We start from the raw sequence: 21,036 nt of genomic DNA on the forward strand, positions 1-21,036 counted from the left end.
GAGACGGAATCACCAAAGTAAACCACCACACCACCAAGTACGTGTAAAAGCAGTCCACAACCTCACAGACAAAGCTGTAAGAGCTACTAAAAAGGTCTTAGTCAGATTCAGCATCCATCACGCAGTTTCACAGTGTCTTGACAAACTGTATGCAGTGAAGAAATCAGCTCTGCCCTGTATTTTTTGTCACAACAACTAGATGGCCCAGGTTTTGATAAAGCATATACATGTAAATGCTTTGAGCAGGGTAGAGTAACAAAACAACCAGAAAATACTTGTGTTTCAGAGGATTCAAGTATGTAGAAATAAGAGTAGCTATTATAAGATGGATATCATTTGTTATACAATTTTAACTCTATCCTTGAGTAGTATGCTACTGTATTTTGCCACGTGTTTCACAGCTCTTAGGTGATTTTTTTTTGTACAGTGTTGCACGTCAAGGACAGAGGTGATACTACATTAAACACAACATGGACTGAACATAAGGAGAGTGGTCAGTATAACAGGGGAAGCATTGTGCAGGCATATGACTAGGGGTAGATGCAATGGGGGTGGGCAAACTCACTGGGGCACAGAGATGACAATATAAACGCAGTACTAAGTAGTACTGAAGAATTGAGTAGAAGAATGGGAAGAATTGAAAAGATGATGGAAGAGATTAAAAACAGCAGCAGAGGGCAGGGACTGAGGTAAACAAAGAAAAAAAATCACAAAATATATCTTGGCTAACAATTATTTTCAGTGCAAATAGGAGAGAGGCACTAGAGACAGAAAAGCTAGCATGAACTTGCAAGAATTTGTTTAGAACCTTTATTTATTTTAGGACTTTTATTTAGGGTAATAAAGCAAAAGCAGAATCACGATCAGTTCATGATCAGTTTGGGGGTTTTGATTCTTCACCCATTAGAATGTAAAATATTCTCCTTAGTATTTTCCTTGAAAACATGCAAAATAGCCTAAACAAAACACTATATACTATATATATATATATATATATATATATGTTAGCAGAGAGATTGCTAATATGACCTCCTGTTTTTAGTAGCACCTTATTTCTCAGCAGATCAGCAGTAGAACCAGAGCACCCCAAAATTATTGTTTTTCTTCCCAAGAAACACACACCAAGTTCAGAAGTCTGCAACTCTAATGTTATACCAATGGAAAAACATGTTGTTGAATGCCCTGTATAGCTGCATAACTGTATAGGGGAAGCTTAAATACTGAAAAGCCGTAATGTTAAAAACAATTTGAAGATACCTTTTTGTTTTTCATCCTGAATGTTCATCAGTCCCCTTAGTAACAATCCAAACATGATTTCTGCAACAAGTGTCTGACATAACCACAGCATTAATAAGCATGGAACAGAGACTGCCCCCCCCCCCCAAAAAAAAAAGATATTAAAAAGAAAAAAACAGAAGTAAAAATAAATAAAACAAACATTAAAACTTTCAATTTAGACAAGCTTTTATCAATGTAACTTTGTAACTTGTGTCTAGTATAAAATTAGCATAACCTAAACTGTTTATCAAGTTTAGGTAACTTATTGTAATTTATTTATATTTATACTGGTTTGAGGAATTTGTGCTTAATATAAAAGCATAGTTTTAACAACTCCATACAGCCTTTTATTGCTCAATTTGCAGCCTTTATTAATGCTATGGAGTCAAGAAAGGAAAGAGTCCAAAAAGAAAAAGCAAGGACAAAAAAGACAAAAGAAATATAAATTATAGAGATTGCAGCTTCACATGGACAGTTTTTATAATTTCTTCACCTTATATGACAAATTAGATGGCAACTGCAAATAATAAGCCTGCTTTTTACTGCAGAAGCCATTGATATTTGTGAGTGACCAATTTACCCTTCCTGCAGTGAAAATTATCTTACCAATTAAATAAACAAGCAACTATTATTTCTGTGATATGTGCTGGTAGAAAAATCAGGAAACATATGGTAAAAAAGGACTCAAATGGAACTTGAACAAAGAAAATACTGATAAGAAATCAGTGACACTGAAGTCATGAGGGACAGATTTCAACGGGACAGAGCTATGAGCAAACACAACACACAGGGCCAGAAATAAAAAGCACACACTGTCAGAAAAATTAAATGCTGGAAATAGCAAATGATGACAAAAAGAACATTACTGCTTTTTAAATGAATGAAACAGGACAGAGCAGGAAGACTCCCGAAGAGACAGTATTTTTGCCAAAGCCAAGTTTGGAAATTATAATAAATTCAATATTCTCTTTAGATTTAAAAATGATACTACATGAAAAAATATATTTTTAAATGCATTTACTTGAACGTTTGAGGCAGTTAAATAAAAGACATGCTCTCTTCCTGACTCTGACCGCCTGCATTCTCAGTTCAGAGGCTGTATATGCAATTTTAGGAACTGACTTAAATAATCTGGTTTGAAAACAGTCAGAGATTTCCACTGAATCACAAATGAAATATTTTCTCTTATTAAACTCCCCTTTCCATTAAATTGAAGGAACAGTCTATTCTTTAAGAAAGTAACACTTCTTCCTCTGACTTTACAAATATATAGTGCTTCATTACTCTAAATAAATAGTGCAATGGATAGCACGTGGCAGTAAATCTATTAGGTAGTTGAATGCGACTTCCTAAGTGCAATTCAGTAGTTTACTGCAACAGTCGCAAACCAAACACACACATGCTAACAAGCTGAGAGGTGGAATCATCCTACCCAGACCTGATTTGGGCCAACTAGATTGTTGATAGGGCCATCAAAAAAACTTGAGAGACTGTGCACTGTACAGTGAAGTGGTCATTTTTCCTTTTTTACTGTACCACACTTTTCGTCTACTATGGCAGGCAATACTCTTACTAAAGCAAAATATTAAAGTTTAGAATTTGGGAAAAAAGAATGAGTGTCACTGGATCTTAGAACTAAAATTACCTAGAACAGACTAAACAGAATTCAAAACAAAATATATAGTCTTTTCATTTCAGGTAACCTACAGACTGAAAGACATTGCCTTACTTTGCTCTCAACATGCTTTAGCTATTGGTCTGAAACACTGGAGTTTCAGAAATGTTGAAAGGGGGCACCAATAACAGCTTCAGCATCACTGATGTAGTTCTCTAACTCCTATGAAGATTTTTAATACATTAAAAAATCATAAATTTATATTTGATATTAAATGCCCTTGCTTTCAATTACAAAAGCTCATGTTACGTTGAACAAGCCTTAACAAAATCTCCAGCTGTATTGTTCATTTCTTATGACCATTATAGTAAGGAGGACTAAAAAAACGTGCTGACCCAAAGAGCTCGCTGTTCTTAAGACAGTGCATGGTCCTATCTTATAGGATAAACCTATAGTACAAATATGATCACACAACAGAGTATGACAGTCATCATTAGTAACAGATGAAAGGTGATCTCAGCTCCTAACACGGAGCTAAGGAAGGGAGCTCAGTGCTTTTGTAAATAGGATTTTGATGGACTGAAACCAAAGTCTGGACTTCTGCACTGCTTAGTATATGACAGCCTTTTATATTTCTTGATGGAAGAAAGGATACTGATGTTATATACTGAAAACCGTTATAGGATTCTTCATCATATATTATTTAAAAAATGCTTTGAAATTATGATTATGAAAGTAACTGGATATATTTCATGTTACCTTATCAGCTCATCTTTCATCCAGAAAACTACTATACACTAAAAAAAGAGAACTTTTCCTATTCCTATTAATATACAGAAAAAAATAGATTCAGAATAATCATATGCAATCTCTTAGGCCTCTCAGCTTTACAGATATGTAACACTTCATTACATCAGTTGTTCCTTAAGTGTTACAAGGAAAGCCAATTAAACATCAAGAGATTATTGCTTGCCACACCAAATGCAATGCTCATTGGAACAGTTGTATTATCCACTAAGTGTTGACTTGGAATTCACTGTGACCAGCATTCTTAGCAAATGACAGCGACTGCTACAAAATACTGATTACTATTAAGAATCAGTAAGTTAATGCATCAATTATCACGGCCATCATTTACCAAGAAATGCCATCCCAGCAAGAGCATGCTGCACAACTGTACATTAACAGCACAGCATTTATTTTGCCCTTAATTACCGCTTCTACACCACTACCAGAGCCCTAGGAAATGTGCCATCACAACAAGAAGTCTTGCACACTACAGTTGGTTTCTGCACAGCTCAGCAATTTCCTCTGCCAACTCCACACTCCTTTATTGCAAAAAACACGGTCCAGGAGATGGTTGCACATACACCGTCCTGCAAGGAATCAGATGGTCACATTGGCAACACCATTGCATGGCTCAGCGAGCGTAGCACAACACTTCTCAGCAGCATGCATGCTATGGTGTGGTCTGCGTAGTTTGTGGGTAATATCAAGAAATGCCTAACCTTTGACTTGGCAGTTAAAAGGGTTACCTGTACTATCCAACACATCTGTGCATGTAGTGTTAAAGAATACATATATGGCTGAATGGAGAGTGTCTCCCCTAACTGAAATAAATTAATAAATTCGCCACAAATGTATTTTTATCATAGTTTCTAACAGTGTCAACTGCTGGCAAAATCACAGCCAGGTAGGACTGGGAGTCGTTCTTCCAAAAGAGTAAAAAACAATGAAGCTGTTTTGTTTTTATTTTTTTAATCTGAACATTAAATATACAAATGTGAGCACAGAATGCAAACGATATAGTTTCCTCCAAACCTTTCAGAGTCTCACTGTAGCAACACTGAAGACTCAAAAGTCTGAGCTGGTTAGCCCAGTTTTCATTACAATTCAAATGATTAATCCAGGAAACTCTTGCAACTGTCATTTTATTAACTTCGCTGGGATAAAAATATAGCTGTAAACACAAAAGTAAGAATTTCATGATCTAGTGACTAGGTAGCAAAATAAATCCTTTAAAAACTATCAAATGAAGCTAAAAATAAAATTAGATATAAATTCAAGTTTTAGACTGTGGTCAATTGAGGTCTAGACAAAACCCTATGTTTGTTCACTGCCTAGTCTCCAGTCTGCTCCAAGTTTGAAAAGGTAATTGAACTCAGTCTATAATTACTGGATTAGATACAGATGGGCTCTGTACATTTCAGGGGAGGAAAGAACTGTTTTGATTCATTTTATGATTGCCTGTAAGGTCAAACTTTTCAAAATGTACTTTCATCTGTTAAATGGTTTCTCAAAGTCCCAGGGGGACATCTTCAATAACTGATGTTTTAAGCAATTTGGGTCTATCAGATCCAGTCTTTGAATGTAATATGCCATCCATTTTCTAGAATTATAAATGTGCATGTAGGTTAATTGCTACAACTCTTACATATTTTCAAAACTGAACTTTCTTGAAAAACTGCAAGTTTTACCCAACAACTGTTATGCATAAATACTCATATCATTATTTCTTTTTAGGGTAAAGAATATCTTTGAAGCAGGAATAAATAACACAAATTAGAAACATCCTTATTCATAATTTCTTCCCATTTGTCAGAAATTTCTGAGAATGATCTCTCAGGACCCAATTCAATGCACAAATAGCCCCAACAAATTCAGTTCACTTCTTACAAACCAAGAAGAGAGGCGTTTACCTTACTGAAGAGGCCCAGAAAGCACTTTAGAAGACTTCTCCATTAGTATTATCTTTTTTGAGTCTTCATCCTCACTCACAAAATACAACATGGAACAAACAATAAGCATTAAACTTTCATTCTAAGAATTTTTTTGGAAAAATCTTTTCTCCAATTAAGTTGACCGTAACTCTGCAACCTATTTCAGTGCAAGCTGGATTTCATCCTACATCTTCCCCTACCTCTCTAAATGTCTCGCTTCGTAAAAGCTCAAATGATCTGCAGAGGACATCTAGTCCTGCCCTCAGATAGGGACTCTCAGAGTTACCATAACAAAAGTTTAAAGCAGAAAACACAACACAAAATTAGAAAGCAATATAGTAATTCAGTTCATAGCCCCAGAAGACAGAGGAAACAACTTCACTATTCAAAATGTTGAGTGTTGTAATGCAAAAAAAAAAAAAAAAAAAAAAAATCTTCTTGCTTATAAAATTCTAAGCAAAAATATTATTTGTTACAACATAAATTGTGTTTAATAAATAATACTACCTCACTGGGAATATCCTCAGTCAAACGGTTATCTTTGTATGATCTGACACCTTTGGAGTTCTTCTGTCAGAGTTAGTAGTGTTCCCATTACCAGTCCTTAAATAACACATATGTTAAGGTAATCTGCCTCTGTCACTAAGTGTGCTAATAAAAGAGATTAGGAGCATTGCCAACTAACTCATGTCATTTCCATGGTTAACATTTTATTCACATTATTTCAAAGCTTTCCACATAAGGGACAAATCCTGAGGCCAGACCCAATCCTCACAAAAGCTTCAGCAGAAAGATGTTGCATAATATAAGAACAGTTATTAACTTGTCTGCCCTGACAGCAGGTTTTGCCCATCATGCAAAGACTGCAAAATTCTCCCTGAACAACGAAACCTCAACCACTTTATTTAAAGAACTGATACAAATCAGTTTGTTCTAAACACTTCAATTTATAAAAAGCCTACAAATAAATAATTTTTGTAGTAATCACTCTTTTTTAAAAACATCAGTAAAAGCCACTTATAAACAAATCAAGAAGCAGTCTTTGAAGTAAACTTCTGATTCTTGTTAACATCAAAAACAAGCATGCAAATGTACTCAAATGATAAAATCCATGTAATATTTGTATCATCTTCCTTCCCATAACCCTAGTGGATGCTTTTAAATGCTATTTCTTTAAAAGTTCTTTAAAATATTAATACTAGAGTTTTATGTATTGCTTAATTCAGTAAAAACAGATTTATATTTTGAGTTGTATAGAAAAGGCTTCTTTCCGTTCATTGTAAGAAAAAATAAAAAGTTTTGCTCAGAAAAAAAAAAAGAAAAAAAAACTTTCATGCTTTATTTTCCCTACAAAATAAAATTATATCATGGATTTCAAGTGTGTTGTGTGAACCCACAAACCACTCCTAAAACTACTGCAAATTTCAGGACAGGGACAATAAACTGTGAAGCAGTGTATGGTAAAACAGTAAAGTCATAGCCAGACCACAGCACTGTGTGTTCTATATGCGGTAACAGAAAAAAATAAACTTATAGAACCATGGAATGGTTTGGGTTGGAAGGGACCTTAAAGATCATCCAGTTCCAACCCCCTGCCGTGGGCAGGGACACCTCCCACCAGACCAGGTTGCTCAAAGCCCCAAGCCCCAGCCTGGACTTGAACACCTCCAGGGCTGGTGCATCCACAGCTTCTCTGGGCAACCTGTGCCAGTGCCTCGCCACCCTCTGAGTGAAGAATTTCTTCCTAATATCTTATCTAAGATATCTAAGACCCTCTTTTAGTCTAAAGCCATTCCCCCTTGACCTATCACTACACCCCCTGACAAAGAGTCCCTCCCCAGCTTTCTTGTAGCCCCCTTTAGGTACTGGAAGGCTGCTCTAAGGTCTCCCCTGAGCCTTCTCCAGGCTGAACAACCCCAGCTCCCTCAGCCTGTCTTCATGGGAGAGGTGCTCCAGCCCCTCAGTCATCTTCACGGCCCTCCTCTGGAACGTAAGAAGTTATGGTAGACCCCATTTTAGCTGAACAGATTAACTCTTCGATACCATTTTCCTTTGATTCTTTCCTTTACATTTTGATCATCTCTTACATGTATTTTTCCCCATATTGTCTGTATGCTCCTTTACTGTATATAAAGTTTTTGAATATGATATAGCAGAGTTCTTGTGAGCATTTCCCATCTACACCACAATGGTAGTGAACCATAATGAACTAAAAGTCTTAGGAATTGGAACAACATCATTAATACAGATAAAATCTCTTCTTACAACCTAGATGGACTGCCTTTATGATGCATCATTGTGTTTTTAAACAGATCAGAAAATGTACAAAACAAGGAGATACCCAGCTCATACACATGAAATGGGTTGAGACAGACTACAGCAAGGTAGTACTGTTATATTAAATAGTATCTCACTTTGGATAATGCTTTTTTTTATAAAAAAAAAAAGTTAATTTAACTGTCATTGTACATCCATACGTCCTCTGAAATTTGTGAAGAAATCAAGAAAAAACGTCATAAATGAAGTAATTAACTTTGCACTAAGTAACTTCTGTGGTAGATACTTTCATTAAGCACCCTGGCAAGTCTAACACAACTATTTTATTTTAGAAATACTTTAACACATTGTTTCCTGTAAGTTCATTTATAAATAAAAAAGAAGACAGAACAATCATACATTCACACAGCCTAAGGTCAGACTGATCAGAGTCATAGGTCACTGGAGCAGTAGTCTGGGATTTGGGAAACCAGTATCCAATTCTTTGCTTTGGTAAGAAGCAATGTCCCACATGTAAAAAGGAATTCCTGAGCCACCCCGTGTATTAACTCCTGCATTACTCGTTGACTACCATATGTATATTACTATGTGTGCACTTGACTTGGAGCCTTCAAGTGGTGCAAAATCTCCCAAATCAAGGGTCAGCTGAGCCACACCACAAGAACGTACTTTTTCCAGCAGTGTATCTTGGTTTTGGTTTTCTGTACAATCCATAGACAATCAGACTTTTTTCCTCTTGTGATTACATCTCCTAACAAAATAGAAGGAGGAAATTTCTCACCACAAAGAGTATTTTTCCAGACTCCAGATCATTTTTGTAGCTCTTTGCTGAAAAACACACATTTATGTTTTATATATTTATATATTAGTTATATACGTATTAGTTCTGAAAATGTTTAAAACAGATGTGAGCACAAAAATTTGTCATTTTAAGAGCGCTACACTCTCTGCCTTGATTTTGCAATTCCCTCCATATTTCATTAAAAACTTTAATCTTTTAAAAGCTTAAGTATCACTACTTTGGTATTGTCTCCTGTGTGCTTCCTAGGAGCCAAACAGACAAACTACGCCCTACAATAACCATGACCAGAATCAATAAATACCCCATTTACACATATAAGGGTAATATCGGGCCAAAGGATCTTTTCATAGCTGTGATTTATTTTATTTAAACAGAGTTGAATGAACTGTGCTTCAATTTAAGCCTAGATAAAAGAACCCACTCCTTGTATAATATGGCAGAAACTACAGTATGCATCACACTGTCCAGCTGAAAGCTGGATTGACCCTAAGAAAAATATATACAAAGACAGCTAAAGAAAGGGGAATTTTACATTATTCAAAAATTTGTAGCTGTCACTTAAAAATGGGTATGCAACAAAGTTCTGAACGGAGAATATCCCAAGAACATGCACATCTGTTTAATATTACAAGCTAACTGTCAACATCCTAAGTGAAGTTTTAATTTAATATTTTTTCTTTCTTGATGTTTTACCTTTAGAGAATGCCTCGTGAGAGTATCAGCTTTCTATAAGAAACTGTTAAATATAAAGAAATGTTATTGTAGCATGTTTATAAAATCATAGTTCGAGAACTTTTTATTTTTCTAAAGCCTGACCACAACTTAATTATCTGCAGGACATTCCAAGCTCACAATTGCAAGCTCCAGTTCCCAAGCAATTTTAAACAATATCTACTGTACAGGACACACGGTATTGCAAATACCACAACATGGTAATGTTTCCAAAAGTCGGCATTAGAGCCTTTAGACATGGTTTTTATTTTCAATAAATATTTGTTTCTCCGCTAATCATTAAATCGTTTTCATCACCATTACATGTTTGTCTTTCACATGTCAGTTTGCTATCACCATTTATTTTTAATAGGAGCGAACAAGTTATGAATAATACAGATATCAGATATAGCATGCTTTGTGTTATACATAAAGTGTCACAAGACTAAGCAGTGTGCTCCTCCGCAGCTCTCACAATGTTTTTCTTCTTTTTTCAGGAAAAAGCACAAGTTAAAAGGCTAAACTGGAGTTAAGGGGAGGGGGGGTGGGACGGAAGAGCATTAGCTCAGCCAAAAACTCTTAAAGAAATTACAGCTTTCTTTTCACAAAGAGAAAGAAAAAGCCTGGGAATATGAAATTGTTGCTGCTTTGTGAGAACATCCAAACCACCTGAAAATAGGCAAGAATAAAAAATCCACAATGTGTCTGTACTTTACCCACGTCAATCTGAAAAAAGACAGCAGCTGATACAGCAGTTTCAGAACTCTTCAGAAGACCCCCAAAAGTACACTTCTCCTTACAAACATCCCTGTCTTCCTACTCCTTTAATGAACTCTCCTCTTGCCTGGAGACTGTTTAGGACCCTACATCCAGCAGTGTGGTTATTTCTGGTCTTCTAAAGTAAATATTGCTACCTTTCACCTATACTAAGCATTTGAGGACTTCATATTTTCACCCAAGGCTTTTCCATTTAAAAAATAATCAGTGAATGACCATATTAAAAATCTGATTAGAATATTGCTCCACATTAGAAGTCTAATCAACCTACATTTTTAACAAGTCACAGAACAAGACCCCTCCTCTTAGTTTCAATCCCGGACCAGCGAAATACTTCAGGATCTCAGCTGTCCTCACAGAACCCCTGCTGATGTTCACCTGAAGCCTATTTCTCACTTCCCATGCCACAGAGACATGGAAAAGTAGGAAACAGTCAGTCTCAGCTTGTACTGCAGAAATTAAATATTCAGTTCAGAATCAGTAAAATTAAGTCCACATTCAAAGCGGTTTAAAAGTCAACCAAAAAAGGAAATACCCGCTGAGAAATGTCAAGCAGGCAATCTATTAATAGTAGAAAAGCAACGATTGAAAGGGACTTGGGTTACATTTAACTATCTGGGTCTTGTTTATTTCTTTCAAATGCTGGACAATACCTACGGAAGTGGAATAGATTTAACCTTCAGCAGATGCCGTACACCCACCGCTCTCGCTGCTCTCAGCCAAAAAGGAACACACCGAGTCAGAATGGAAGGATAAAGAGAGGCAAGCAGACACCTCAAGGCTGGCACCCTGTCACCAAAAATTGTCACTTTTGGCAGACAAAAAGCTTTGCCACACCACCCTGAAGACAGGAAATATGTTTTCAATAAAGTATTCGTAATTTACAATTCTAAACAGTTATATTAAACTGAAGTATTTCAGACATTAAAGAAAGTTTTTCCCACAAACCGTTGCCAACAGTTCATATCTCCAATTTTCACCCTTTAATTGCTTTCACGGAAACTATCATACCAGGCTTTAATATCTACCAGCCTGAACAATATTTTCATACATAGTGGTCTGACATTTCAAAGACAGAGCATATAGTTTCAAAGTCTCTTACTGGTAATTTATATCATTTTATCTATGGAGGAACAACAACTAAAACAATGTTATTCCCTCGTTATCAAAAAATCAGAAGGAATTTGACAAAACATGCCCAAATTAGCAAAACCAGAAGAGACTCAGTACAAGTAGTTGAAGGCAATGAATTCATTTTGTTTGAAGTTGCAATCTCTTTAAGCTTTGAAATACCTGTTCCCTAAGAGGGTTTAAACATCCTTTTTTATTATTTCAACAGTATGAAGCATAGCACCCTAAGTCACCTCCCCATTTTATTATTTCAATGTATTTGAGAGCTCAAAGCAATTAGTATCTGTGATGGCTCAGAAATTCTGTTAGCTAATTGTCACAGAGGAGAAAACTGTTTTGTCTGAGTCTAGATTTACTATAAATTAACAGAAGTAGTACTCTGAGACAAAAGAAATGTCCCTCTCTGTGTAACTTTACAAGCATCCATATTTCTGTCCTCTCATGTTTGACTGTCCCTTCTCTAACCTGTATCAGACTATTTGCTTCTTGCTATGCCTGCTGACTCCCTGCTGCCCTTGTTATCATTCCCTTTTATCACTCCAGCTTCCTGGATCCCACAGACCTGACACCCTGTCCCTGTACCACCATTTTTCTTTAGATGTCATGCAAAAGATAACCTATGTTTGAGAAAGGAAGGGGGCAACAAGAGGAAATCCGAGGTTTAACATCCAGTTCCATACGGACAACATACTTCCATTGAGTTTATCCTAATTTTTAGCAAGGCAACAAATCAACAGGTCACAGGAGGTGTCAGTGGACAACCATACCTTGAAGAGAGTTCATAGTGACCAGCTACACCAAATAATTCCTCCAGCTGCAGCCAGGAAAGAACTTCCCACATGCAAGTTGGCCCTGGAAGGAGGGCAGGAGAGGACAAAGATAAGGGGCTCTTTGCCCTCAAAGCATGAACTGCAGCACTGGGGTTCTCCTGGACTCCTCATCACCACATGAGGTCCAGTTAACTGAAACAAAGCTAATGGGCAACTAAGGAAAGCTGTCTCCCAAGCCAGCTTTTAACCCTGCTGTTCAGTCTACATTCAGAAAACAATTCCCATGGAGTTAAGAATGAACTTAAAAGCAAACAAACAAAGGGAGGAGAGGACAACAGACATTTGTACAGACATTTCAGAACTTCCCAAAATATAAGAGTTCAGAACTCCTCCCCAAAGGCTGACCTATATCCTCACCACTGTTACTGATGCAAGTTTTGCTAAAACCAGAAGCATCACATGGGGAACATTAGTGATCTGGCATTTAATCCTACTGCATAAAATAAGGTCAGCATTTCGTTCCTCTCCAAAAATGTTTAAAAAAAAAAAAAAAAATCTTTCTTCTGCTGTTTCCTTAATTTGCTTTTTATGTTTCTAGCCCCATAATTAAAGTTATCAACTTCTTTGCCTTCCACCTCTCAGGCTAAATTTCTTCTCAAACAAGGATGAGAAGTAAAAACAATGAACATTCATAAGAAGAAACTAGCATTAACCATCATTTGCAGGGAAGAAGAGATAAATCTGAAATATTAGAAAGCAGCGTTCTGCATCTTCCCATCTGAAAATGCATAATTTAAGACTTATGTTTTCTGCCTAGCAAATGAGGGAGGAAAACCTGGAGCACAAAACACAGCCGCACCGGTGAACTTTGAGGGGAAAAGTGGCCGCTCGGCACGGCACGAGGGAGACGTCAGAAGGAATTCCGATGACCTCAGCTATGGGCCCAATTTATTAGAACTTACCTCTCATTAAAAGCTAAAAAGTGAACTGAAATATCACTTGCTGTCCAAACTTTGGCACAGTCATTAATTTGCAATAAAGACTGTAATTGGTTATACCGTAAGCAATATATATTTCCCTTGCATCCAAATATCCTCTCACGGGAGTTATTCTTATGTAAGCGTTAGAGCCAAAACGATCATATAAACTAACCTGAGTAAAGCAGGTTAGAAATTTTCAGTCTGCTTTGTGTAAAAAACCCCCAAATTAAGCATATCACCCTAACCATTGCTGGTCATCTCCCTCAGAGCATTGGTTAGGGTCAACCACTGAAGTACATCGGGATAATGCGCTCCATGGCCACGCAGTCTTTGGCTAGCTGGCTGTGTGCTGTCAAGGACTTTAATGGTACCAATCTCAGCTACAGAGGTTTTCAGGATTAGGTCCCATTCAGGTCTATTCTAGACCTGGCAAACGCACGTCCCATCCTATAAAAAGCTATATAGCAAGCGGGTTATTTTATTTTAACTGGCATTTCCAAGTGAAAAGGAATATAAGTACTTAACATAAAGAAGTTAACTGGAAGTTGGCAGGTGGTCTTGATAAATACAATATTGTTGGGTTATTATAAGTGTGTGTATAACTGAAAAAAAAAAATCAGAGCAATTAATACTGAAATGTTGGTTTCCCTGGCAAGAGAACAAAGCAGGCCAGATTTTCACTCGAGTCTCCTTTTTCACACGTAAACTGAAATTAAGTAGTGATAAAGTTGGGGTTGTCTGCGTGTTAGTTGCTCTGTCTCAGGCTAGTAGCCCCCCCCCCCCCTTTTTTTTTTCTCCTCTCTTTTCAGTATTTTGAATATTTCTTGGTTGTTTAAAAACTTAGAAGTAATTCGCTATGCTTTGTGACTACTGACCCGAGGCTGACTCAGAACAGGCAATGCAGTAACTGTCATATTCCAGTGAGAAGCTTAACGCCCAGCATTGGCATTTTGGCACACATTTTACTTTTAGACCAGCATACAATCCCTACTTCTCCCCTCCATACCCCTCTGGAAGTGTCACTACTACAGCAGCTGCAGGTGGCTGAGGCTGAGCACCAAGGCCAGCACACACCCATGGGAGGTCATGGAAAATCCTTCAGACCTCCCAGTCCCTATGCACTTTAACCAGGCACATTACAGAGTTATGGGGTCCTGCACTTTAGTCTTGATCCCTCTTCAAACATTTTGGAATAGCCTGCCAGGGATCAGAAGGTAATTATGTTTAAAACCATTTACTTTTAACTGTGCTGTGTCAATAATTCTGTTGTGCTATTCAAGGTGGTACAACACAGTCAGTTTGGGAGTCCAGCTCCTCGTTTGGGCATTCTCCAATGTTTTTTTAGCCTTAGTTAACGCCATGCAAAGGTTCAGGAACTGTAAACATCGTATACAAGCATGCCTGCTCCTTTCTTTCATCCTACAAGGATGCTCTAAATGCCAGATTGTGCAAAGATGTGCAGCGAGATCCCATGTTTGGGCCCAATGACAAAACATCAGTTCTCCCCCTCTTCTAATAGCGATGTTAGTAACATCAGTAACATCAAAAACCAACAACAGAACTACAAAACAAACTCCAACAACTGGAGCTGATCTGTAGTCAGAACAGTATACTATGAAAGTCAGGCCACCTCATAATTAAAAAGTTTGCTCAAAATTTATATTCAAAGTCATTTGTTCTGGCTTTCACAAGAACTAGTTCTGGAGACAAGTTTTATGTGGGGATTTTTCCTCCTCATTAAATATATGTACAGAGCAACTGAACATACTCTTGATGTGAATGCTGGCCTACCATACCCATTTAAGAGAAAAAAAAATCAGTTAATCATCCTATAGAATCCATACACACACGTTATATGAAGAACAGATGTCGTAGCCTTGTGAATCTGGCATCCTTATGTGTTCAACAGCTTCAAACACAGACATTTGATCATTCTGAAATTTTGCATTTAAAGACTTAGAAACATTTAACCTTTCAGATTTTCCATTCTCAAGGATATGTTTTCAGAATGTCTGGTATTGCTTTTGAAGAATTTGTGCTGTAGCACTTCGGTTTTTGGCTTTTTAGAAACACCTTAAAGAAGATAATCTCCCTAGAACAACAACAACAAAAAGTGATTTATGGTTGTAATCAAGCCTATTATGAAATTCTGTTTGACCATTAATTTTATGTCTGTTAATAGGCCGTATCAGCCGTGATTCCATTTCTGTAACACATATTGAACAGTAATCAGTGATTGAAAGTTCTCATTCCTTCCATATTTTCAAATAACTAGGAAGCATATTTGACAGATCTTCCCAATAGCTCAAAAACTTTCATTGCCATAAAAAGCGAAAAGGAAAGGCTTAAGTAGTAAGATTCCCCAAGACTGCTCTAAAATAGAAGTTCAAGTGCCAAACACCTTCCAAAACTGACAGTCATTTAAAATACCCAAAATAACAAGTATAAGGCTACAGTAAAGCTGTGAACAAGTGTTACATAAACTGGGCCTACGCTATATTTGTTCTGGATAATTTGTCATTCAACGCTTAATTCAATCCCAATTTTATTTATTTTTTTAAATGTTAATACATCTTGTCCTTACAATTCTTCCATCACTTAGCAAATAGCTCAGCTTGATGCCAAATCTGATACGAAGTCGCTGTGTGAGCATGTAAAAGTGTGATTAAAAATCTTTAATATCTCCATATACGGCACTTTAAATAGTTATGTCACAATTAAAGTTTAAGGACAGAAAAATAAAATGTTGCTTTTGTTTTAGTTGGCCCAAAAGCACTAATACACACAATATAAATTCGAACAGTCTTCTATAAATTTCAAGCACTGAAGAGTTCATCACTGTATTATAGTTTTCTTGAAGGAAATCATAGAAGTCAGCTCTTCTCTTCGTCCTAGTCAATATGTAATTGGCAAACGGGCAGAGATTCCAACAACACACACTACACACACAGTTTCTGCCATTTTTCATTGCATGTAAGACAATCAAATGCTTGAAAAATGCAGCTGACGGATGAAAAAAATCCTATATACACAAAAAAGCCAGAAATAGGTCAGTGCTGGGGCAAAGAAAACGTTTTTAGAAGTTTGTGGCCATATCAGTCTTCTTTCATTTAGCAGAGCACTCCTAACTAAACTGATCAGTTTCATCTGAAGTCTAACATCACCAGCAACAGCAGTCTCTACAACTAACATTGCACGATCCTTTGGCCGTGCTGCTGCCACCCTGCACAAAGTCAGGCAAGGCACCCCAACCGTAGCACGGAAGAGTGTGGCTGGGTGCAGACTCCACAGAAATATTTCATCACTTCTATACCTGCATGTCAAACGGAGGTCTTCAACTACTGCTCAGCAAAATAAGGCACGATGAAAGTACTGCCCAAGTGTAAATTATTCAGGGTCTCCATTGCTATCCTTCCTGTGTATTCTGATCGATATCCTCCAGGGCAAGTTCTAAAGACAACAGTAGCTAACAGCTTGATATGTTTCTTGGGTTAAAAAACGAACAGTACAAAAAAGTACAAGGGGAAGAATTCACTGGCTGTGTGTGTCTTTAAAATAGAAATGTATTAAAGAATTAATGCATCTATCAAGTATTACAGTTGCAAAGTGAGTTGCATGGTTTTGGCAGAAGCAGCTCAATTTTTAATGGGTAGGCAAATTAAAAATTGCTATGACAGTATTTGAAAAGAGGCTTTGACACGTGTAATCAAATCAAATTGTATTTAACTGAAGCAAACAACTGAAATCATTTATTTCACTACAAAGCTTACTCTTTCTAGGCACAGTTTCTATGTTTTGTTCACGCATTAAATCAGACCTTCTTAAAGAAGGCCTAAAAGAAATGTTATAAAGACTTCTCTGGTCCAGAAGGTGTCTGGCTCTGCTGCCACCAATGTAACTGAGCTACAGGAGCAGAAACAGAACGAGCCTGATCTATTTCACTCCAACTCGTTTATTGACACATTCACAGCATTCATGCTCGTATCTGCTTTGGCAAAGCCTTGCTTTTTTCTCCAAAGCCATTGTTTACATTAGTACCATAATTAAACCCATTCTCGCCATCAGACTAATAGGTCAGCTCATCCATGGTGGTGGCACTAGCCAATTACTTCACTTGGTACTGATGTAATTAAGCAAGATACTTCCAGACACATCTTTGTGTTTTTTTCCTGTTGCCTGGGCAGTGCCCTTAGGAAATTAAGAAATGATGAGGAGCTAAGAGAGAAGACTGGGACCAAAAGAAAATTGTAGCTGTGAGGGGAGTGGGGAGGGGAAGAATAAGATAGGAAGAAAAAGACGTACACCTAGCATGCCAAGACAGCACAGGACAGTGAGAAGAGCATGAGTGTGAAATGCTTCGACAAGGTGTCCAAACATTGGCTAGACCCTTAGATGATAACAACCTGCTCTCAGCGTCAGTCCAAGTGAGAGTGTTCTAAGGAGTAGATTTAAAATTTGCACCTGTGATGATGCAGTTAAATGCCAACATGATGCCTCATGACAAAAATTCAATTGTCTTGGAATTCCAGGAATTTACACATACAAACTGTGTATGATCATAAAAGTAGCCCTGTTCTCAGGTAAGATTGAAGAAGTCTGACCTAACACCACAGAATTCAGTTAAAAGCAGAAGCTGGGGAACAGGGAGGGTGAGCTGGGGAAAAAAAAAAAAAAAAGCAAACTTTATGGACGAAGATCTTGAATGTAGCTTTACAGATAGGTCTTATCACCGCAGACTGATCCCTAGCACAGAACTCACAGCTGACACGTCACTTGAATCAACTTTTCATGGACAGTTAATAATTACGTGATCGATTAACAGGTACATTTGACACCCTCTGCTTAGGCCTCAAAGCAACCACTGAACTACTGTAGAACAGCTGGTGTCAAGCGTTGCAAAATATATCAACTTTTAAGTGGTTTGTCTAGGAAACTGGAAAAGTGCAATGGAGACAGAAATTTGACATTAATCTTTGTGTTTGAAACTCAACTATTTCTAAGGCAGAAGATGTTAGGTTGAAGGTTACTTGTCACTCTTTGCTCAGTCCTGAACTTGCACGTTTCGGTTAGGCTGTGCTCAGAGAGCACGCTCAGCACTCTACTCCCCTTACAAAATACAGTCCAGTGCCTTACTAAAGGTGTTTTTCAAACCCTGCTCTGATCCCAGACTTTCTTCTCCCTCCCTTTCACCCGGTACAGAGGCAGATGTTAGGCAGCAACTTTGCTTTTGCAGCACTGCTGACGGACACTATCACTGCTCTGCCGCTCCTGCGATTTCTCAGCGCTTCTCCCAAGCCGTGCGGCGTCCCGGTGCTCTTGTCACCTGCAGCTCACCACCAGCCGGCACTTGACAGCCGCACGACGGAGGGCACAAACGCAGGACGACAAAACGGGCGGCCCTGTGCCACCAACACCCGCTGCCGCCTCGGCTCCGGGCGCCGTCTCCTACGTGGCAGCCGCCGCGGGCAGCGCCCCGGGGGGAAGGCGGCGCCGCCCCGGCAGGAAGGGGAGCCCCCGGGGGCGACGGGCGGGCTCCGAGCCCACCGCCGGGCTCGCAGCCCACATCCGTCCGGGGTAGGCGGGCGGTCTGCGGGCACTCGGGGCTCCGAGCCCCGGCTCCCCGGGGAGGGTTGCCCGGACCCGGCTGCTGCTGCCGCTGTCGCCGTCCCCCCTTTTCCTCCGCCCCGCACTCACCACTTCTCGTGCCCGGCCGGTGAAGTCGCTCTTGGAGCGGGCAGCGCCGCGCTTGAGCAGCTCATCCCTGGCGCTGTCCCCGGCCGCCACCCCCAGCGCCTTGTTACGGGTTTTCACCGTTTTCACGCTGGCCTTAAAGAGCAGGGTGATGTCCACCGCCATGGCGGCCGGTGCCGCCGCGCAGCCTTCCCCGCGCAACGCGGCCCCGCGCCACGCGTTCCGCCGCCCGCCCGCCCCCGGGGCCGGTCCCGAAGCCTGTGAGGGAGCGTGGTGGGGCCGGCTGTGGGGCTGGCCGCGGGGCTGGCTGCCGGGACCCTCCGCTGAGCTCGCCGGCCCTGCGAGGTGTTTTATCCCCCGGCCTGGGCCGCCGTGGAGGCCGGGCCGTGTGAGGGAGGCCTCGGCTGCGTGCAGCCGCGGCCAGGGACGGGCTTCGCCGCCCGGCTCCGGCTGTCGGCGTCCTGAGGGGCTCAGCCAGCAGCTCAGGGGGCTCAGCCAGCAGCCTGGGGCTCGACCAGCTCTTCCCCAGAATTTGGGGAGCTGCCGTGCTGATCTGCCTTCACGGGCTCACCCCGGAGAAGCTGGAAGAAGCATGTGTCTGCGTGTGTACTGGAGTGTTGGGGTAGTGCTGTAGTGCTTCGGCACTGCTACGTTCTATCACATAGCAAAACTTTGCGGAATAAAACTTAAATTCCAGTAAAACTACGGAGTCTGTGCCGACAAGCTCTGGTGGCATGGCAGGTGTCACCAGGTGGTGCTGTTATACAGAGCCATCCAGGCTTTCAGCCTCGGAACTTACTCACGGAAAGACAGGTTAATTAGAGCTGATTAATGTGCTTTAGCAGGTTTGTAGCAGGATGGGGGATTAGTGCAGGTGAAAGGTTTCCAGAGGAAACAACCATATTGATTATTGGTTATTTATTTCTGAACTCTAGAGATAGAACAGGCTCCTTACACCTGGAGTGTGCAACCTGGAACACAATTTCAGCCAGGAGGCTGATTGTCAAGGTTCCTGAGACCTGCTGCCATCTAACACTGGGACAGTATCACACTGGTGACAGGACATACCGCACAGGGAATTACAATAATAGAATTATACAATCATAAAAGTTGGAAAAGACCTCCAAGATCATTTGGTCTAACTACCACCAATATCACCCACTAGACTGTCTCCCTAAGCACCACGTCCATCCTTTCCTTAAACGCCCCAAGGACAGTGACTCCACCACCTCCCTGGGCAACCCATCCCAATGCCTGACTGTTCTTTCTGAGAAGAAATGTCTCCTCATTTCCAACCTAAACCTCCCCTGGTGCAACTTGAGGTTGTTCCCTCTAGTCCTAAGACTAGTTATCTGTGAGAAGAGGCTGACCCTCAGCTCCCTACACCTTCCTTTCAGGCAACTGTAGAAAGCAATATGGTCTCCCCTGAGCCTCCTCTTCTACAGACTAAACAGCCCCAGTTCCCTCAGCTGCTTCTCATAGTACTTGTGCTCCAGGCCCTTCACCAGCTTTGTAGCCCTTCTCTGGACACGTTCCAATACCTCGATGTCCTTCTTGTACTGAGGGCCCCAAAACTGAACACAGTACTTGGCGTGCAGCCTCACCAGAGCAGAATGTAGGAGGATGACCACCTCCCTGCTCCCGCTGGCTACACTATTCCTGATACAAGCCAGGATGCTCTTGGCCTTCTTGGCCAGCTGGGCACACTGCTGGCTGTTCAGGTGAGCATTGACCAACACCCCCAAATGCTTTTCCTCTGCACAGCTTTCCCGCCACTCTGCCCCAAGCCTGTAGCACTGCATGGGGTTTTTCTGACCAAACTTCAGGACCCAACATCTAGCCATGTTGAACCCCATCCCACTGACCTCTGCCCATCGACACATCCTGTCCAGGTCCCTCTGCAGGGCCTTCCTACCCTCCGGCAGATCAACACTTCCCCCCAGTTTGGTGTCATCTGCAAACTTACTGAGGGTGCACTCAATTCCCTCCTCCAAATCATCAATAAAGATATTAAAGAAGATGGGCCCCAACACTGACTCCTGGGGAATGCCACTTGTGAATACTCACTTATTGGTCATTTAACTGAATCTGAAGAAAGCTTTTTGAAATAGTCTTTGCTATGATTTCTGTTGAGGCGATTTCATTACCGTGTTCTGTGCAGGAGACAAGCTAGTTGCAGGGAAATTGTATGGCACAGCAGGTAAAACTTCTGACCAAATAACCAGTGGTGGTGACGTATATATGCCATATAATGCTTTGGGGTCCAGCAGACACTGTAGTTTTT

The 21,036-nt window shown here is 40.0% G+C and overlaps 1 protein-coding gene across 1 annotated transcript in view; it reads right to left on the reverse strand.

The window, feature by feature from the left end:
* STX18 (syntaxin 18) overlaps nucleotides 1-18,926 on the reverse strand; it is a 66,423-nt gene extending 47,497 nt beyond the window's left edge. Inside the window, exon 1 of the mRNA XM_032187182.1 lies at nucleotides 18,756-18,926. Coding sequence (XP_032043073.1) covers nucleotides 18,756-18,917 — 162 coding nt within the window. The 5' untranslated portion in view covers nucleotides 18,918-18,926. The remainder of the gene's footprint in view (nucleotides 1-18,755) is intronic.
* Nucleotides 18,927-21,036: the final 2,110 nt, after the last annotated feature.

This window comes from Aythya fuligula, chromosome 4, assembly GCF_009819795.1.
Source record: "Aythya fuligula isolate bAytFul2 chromosome 4, bAytFul2.pri, whole genome shotgun sequence".
NCBI classification, from domain to species: Eukaryota; Metazoa; Chordata; class Aves; order Anseriformes; family Anatidae; genus Aythya; species Aythya fuligula.